Source organism: Vombatus ursinus, unplaced genomic scaffold (genome assembly GCF_900497805.2).
Source record: "Vombatus ursinus unplaced genomic scaffold, bare-nosed wombat genome assembly UNPS02014818.1, whole genome shotgun sequence".
Taxonomy (NCBI): domain Eukaryota; kingdom Metazoa; phylum Chordata; class Mammalia; order Diprotodontia; family Vombatidae; genus Vombatus; species Vombatus ursinus.
In genome coordinates, this window is record NW_020954596.1 from 3,514,183 (window position 1) to 3,518,995 (window position 4,813).

Here is a 4,813-nt window from a genome sequence, read left to right on the forward strand (position 1 = left end):
GGGGAACTGGCCCCCGAGCGAGCCCAAGCAGTGCACTCTGGGGTCTCCTCGAACGAAGTCAGCAAGTGCAGCCCATAACCAGGGTCGCTTCTCCGGCCCCACCCCATTCGCTTCTACTGGGGTTCTCGGATCTGTGCGTTGGCCAAGACTCACAATCCGGTCCTGCTAACATCCCCCTAAGCCGCACCCATCTTGACGCCCACCCCGCGGCACCCAGTGGCTTCTCAGGGTCTAGTCCACCACCAGCTGTCTCTCCTTCCCCGGAGGCCTCCGGTCACACCAGTGCGTGGCCAGGAGCAACGAGATCCTGGCTCGAAGCTGGCCGGGCCTGAAACCTAAACGAATCTGGGGTCGCTAACACGTTCTGCCCGGCTCAGGCCCTCTTTCGAATCTAGCTCGGGCCTAGGGGTAGGCGTGCTAGCCCGGCCGCACCTTCAAGCAAGACAACTTCAAGGCACCTGCTGCTGAGGCAAGGGCGTGTGGGAGAGGCCTTCACTTCTTCCCACCCCCTGACCCTTCCCCCCACTCCTGCCTGCGGGGCGCGGTCCCAAGCTAAGCTCAGAGAGCATCCCCACCCCAGCTGACCTCAAGGCTCGGTGTCCGCTCCCCCACCCGTCATACGCCCCACACACCTCGGCGCAAACAGGCAGCTCTTTCCCTTTAACGAGTCGGGTCGGCCCCGCCCCGCCCCCGGGGGCCGAGCTGTCAGTCTTCTCCAGAGCTGGCCAACCCGATCCACCCCGGACTTGGGCAGCCGCAGCCCAGTGTCCGTCTATCTGAGTGTCCATCGGTCTCGAGCCCCGGAGTCGGGACGGCAGCCAAGTTCGGGGGCCCCACTCCCAGTCCCGAGCGGAGATGGCGGCCCCTCCGGGCCGCAGGGCAACAGGCACAGGTGCGGACCCGGGCAGCGCCTAGAGAAGATGCTCCCGGAGCCCGCGGGCCCCTGAGCGCCCGAGGTCGCCCCCCATAACTGCAGCCCCCGCGGACTCTCCTTCCTCACCTCCACCACACGACCTAGTCCTGGCAGGTCCTTTCCTCATGGATCCAGTCGGACTAGCACCGCAGACTCTCCAGCACCATGAACCCATCAGCTTCGGCATCGACCAGATCCTGAGCGGCCCCGAGCCCCCTGGCAGCGGCTGCCTTGGCCCAGGTCCCGGCCGCGTGGGGCAGACGGAGGGTGCACTGTATACTGGCGGATACGCTGGGCCCTCGGGCTATGGCCCCTCTTGCTCATTGGCCTCTCTTCCGGGGAGTCACGGCGGGGGGTCTGCGGGGGGCGTCATCCGCGTCCCCGCCCATCGGCCCCTCCCCGTGCCGCCCCCCACCGGGGGCCCGGCTGCAGCCCCAGGCACCCCGGGACTAGGCGCTGGAGGCGGCCTATCAGGCCTTACCTTCCCCTGGATGGACAGCAGCCGCCGTTTTGCCAAGGACCGGCTCACAGGTGAGGGGGTGGGGTGGGGCAGTCTTTCTTCACCTTCAACCACTCAAGATTCCTTCCTTTCCGGTGCATCATCCCCACCACTAGATACTTTGAAACTCTTCTTTAGTATTAAATCCTCAATTTCCTAATCCTACCTTCCTCGTCAATCTAGGACGGCCTCAGGAACTATCGCAGCAAACTCTTTCTCTCTCTCCCCTTTCCCCTCTCCCCCCATATTGGATCTGCAAAACCCTCACAGCACAAATTGATCTGCTCAAACTAACATTTCCAAGCCTCCAATATCCCAATTCCACTTTTATGTGTAAACCCACTGCCTCCCTACCTTTTCTCAATTGCAGGATTTCCTTGGGAAATCCTTTACTCCCCCCACCAAAAAAAATTAGTATTCCTGGGCTCTGGAATACATCACCCCTGGGCACACACACTTTTTTTTTTTTTTATCTCCAAATCCAGGATAACCCAATAAAAACCCCTCTTTCCAAGATGAGTATTTCTATAAAATTCTGTTGTCCTCTCTAATTCTCCAATACTAAAAACTCCAATTTCCTGGGAAATTCGTGAGGAATCCTTTCCCCCAATTTGACCATTCGATTTTTATTCCTGAATCCCCACTCCCCTCCCCCACCTAATACTAAAATCCTATACCACTAGACCACTTTCCCCACATATCCCACCCTCCATCCATTCTTTCCTCCTAAACTAAACTCCCCCACACTTTCTGGATACTTAATTTTAGGACACCTCCAAAGATACCTTTTCTTCCCCCACAAACATGAGCTTTCCCTAGACCTCCTGACTAGAACCTGCCTCCCTGTATCCCTCATCTCTATCTCCATTTTATCATTCTTGAGGTCTTAATTCCTCCCGGCTGGGTGTCTACATTCTACTAACCTTCTAATCTCCACCCATCCCCAACTCCCACTAAACCCGCCTTCACTTTCCTGTAATCTCAGGACCTGAAGCTTAAGGACCTAGGTCAAGATAATTAGAAGGAATCCAAAAATGCTTTAGAGACGCAGAGTAATTTGAAAGCAGCCACCAGGACTATATACACAGAGATGGGGGAAATCTTAGGGAAAGGGTTCAGTTAGGAGTTCTAAAATACCCGTAACTGCCGGGGGCTATGGGCATATGGGAACTCGGTGTAATCTGAGCCTCACCATCCTCTTCTCCGCCGGGTCTGCCCTACGGGTCAGAACGCGATCCTGGGGAAGAGCAGTTGATGGCAGCGTTTTTCGTTTGTCTTCTTCTCTTGCCTCTGGGATTCATTTTCTCCTTCAGTCAAAGAATGCTACTCTGGAGAAAGGGGCCTCCTCAGCATCCAGCAAGTGTTGTGGGGAGTGGGGAACCCAGAGGTACCGGTTACACGATCCTGAGCCCATACAGGAGCTGGGTTGTGCTTGGTGGGGGTAAGGAGACTTAGGTGTCCGGTCTGGGTGCCCCAGAGCCTGCTGAGGGGGCTATGGAAAGGAGGGTTGAGTAGTCCAGATTTCCAGCACACCCACCTGCTGTGGCTCGGCTGAGGGCAGCAGCCGGCGCTGGCTGGGCTGGGACACTCTGTCTTCCCCTCCCTCCAGCTGCACTGTCCCCGTTCTCTGGAGCCCGCCGCGTGGGTCACCCTTACCAGAACCGGACGCCTCCTAAGCGAAAGAAGCCGCGCACATCCTTTTCCCGGGCGCAGGTGCTGGAGCTCGAGCGGCGCTTCCTGCGCCAGAAGTACCTGGCTTCTGCCGAGAGAGCGGCGCTAGCCAAGGCCCTGCGCATGACGGACGCGCAGGTCAAGACGTGGTTCCAGAACCGGCGGACCAAGTGGCGGTAAGGGTGGGATAGTCTTGGCAGGGGAGCATTGGGCATGGCACTCTGAGTGGGAGGGGACGGATTCAGGGGTAGGCAAGTCAGAGTTTCCCAGAAACTGGGAGTCCGGTGAGCCTGCATTGTCTGCACGCGCGGAGTGGCAATCGCTTCGCTCTCTATTAGTGGGGCCCAAGGATAGGAGGAACGGTTCTTCCGACCCTCTCTGCTAAACTCTGGTGTCCTGATGCAGGCGGCAAACTGCCGAAGAGCGAGAGGCCGAGAGGCACCGCGCAGGGAGGCTGCTCCTGCACCTCCAGCAGGACGCCTTGCCTAGGCCGCTGAGGCCGCCACTGCCACCCGACCCGCTGTGTCTCCACAACTCCTCACTGTTTGCGCTGCAGAATCTGCAACCCTGGGCTGAGGACAACAAGGTCGCATCCGTGTCTGGCCTCGCCTCTGTTGTCTGAGGGGGACCCTCAGAGCCTGGGAGATACATTCCACACCTTCCAGGACTAGGTCAAACACTGCATCCCCAGAGCCTCTCCACAGACTGGACACCGTGCCTTCTGTAGGGTTGACCAGACACCATCTGGATGCCCACCTGGACGGGATATCTTGTCTTGTCTCCATATCAGACACTTTCCTCCTGCACACACGGGGCTGATTTGGCACTCTCACCTGGACCTGATTGGATGCTTTGATTCCTTCAGTGTTGGCCTGTTACCTATACCCACTTTTACAGAGCCAGACGGTTCTTGGCCACCAACTGTCCGTGCTTGGAGGGATCGACACACTGGCCCCTAATAGGACCTGGCTAGACACCCCTGCCGGGAGAGGACCCCCGTCCTCAACCCTCCTGTACCCACCATGGTCCTCTCCCAGACTGGCCTCAATATCCCTCCATTTGGCCAGACACTTCCTCCTTGTCCCCTCCCTACTGGAGGCCAAGTTCCAGGTTCTGTTCTGATGCGGTAGGACCCCCGCACCCTGCCTCCACTGAGCTTACGATGTGGGGGGGGGAGGGCAAGCTCACTGGCTACTTGCCATGGATACTTAAGATCTGGACAGTGGGGAGCGGGGCTGGAGAATTGGCCTTCCCCAGGTGCCCCCTTCTCCCCCCTCCTCTCCCCCTAATTGATTAGCTCGGGGAATAAAAAGTCCGTGAGTCGCAAGAGAGTTCTGTGCACTCAGGCAGGTTCCTTTCTCAACTCAGTAAAAGAGACCTCGGCTGCCTGGAAGGAGGGGGTTCCTTCCCTTCCCTACTCCCCCCCCCCATTTCCCTCTCCCCTGCCCTCCTTTGTTGCGGATCGGCTCCTATTGCGGATTCGAGGGCTCACATTGCTAAAGGATTGCGGGAGACAGGATCCAGGATTCCCTAAGTGGCAACTACATCGCTCCGCGCCTCCCAGTTCGGCTCGGCTCAGCTCAGCTCAGCACTCGGTCTTTGCCGCTTTTTCTTCCCTTCTTCACCTGTCTACCTGAAGCGGTAGGGACCTAGTTGGACCAGCAGGGCCGAGCGGAACAGACCAATGAGATTAGGGGGTGGGACTGACTGATAAGAATTGGCCAATGACA

The 4,813-nt window shown here is 58.1% G+C and overlaps 1 protein-coding gene across 1 annotated transcript; it reads left to right on the forward strand.

Moving 5' to 3' along the window:
* Positions 1-1,038: 1,038 nt before the first annotated feature.
* TLX2 (T cell leukemia homeobox 2) lies at positions 1,039-3,705 on the forward strand. The gene is made up of 3 exons (XM_027835965.1): positions 1,039-1,444; positions 3,022-3,259; positions 3,489-3,705. Exons 1-3 carry the CDS (start codon positions 1,039-1,041, stop codon positions 3,703-3,705), a joined length of 861 nt encoding a protein of 286 aa, XP_027691766.1.
* Positions 3,706-4,813: the final 1,108 nt, after the last annotated feature.

Excerpts from the sequence above, each read along its gene's own strand:
- TLX2 (XM_027835965.1), top strand. The coding sequence starts at position 1,039 with ATGGATCCAGTCGGACTAGCACCGCAGACTCTCCAGCACCATGAACCC. Across the intron at positions 1,445-3,021 it reads TGCCAAGGACCGGCTCACAG|CTGCACTGTCCCCGTTCTCT; the intron begins GTGAGGGGGTGG and ends CCCTCCCTCCAG. Across the intron at positions 3,260-3,488 it reads AACCGGCGGACCAAGTGGCG|GCGGCAAACTGCCGAAGAGC; the intron begins GTAAGGGTGGGA and ends GTCCTGATGCAG.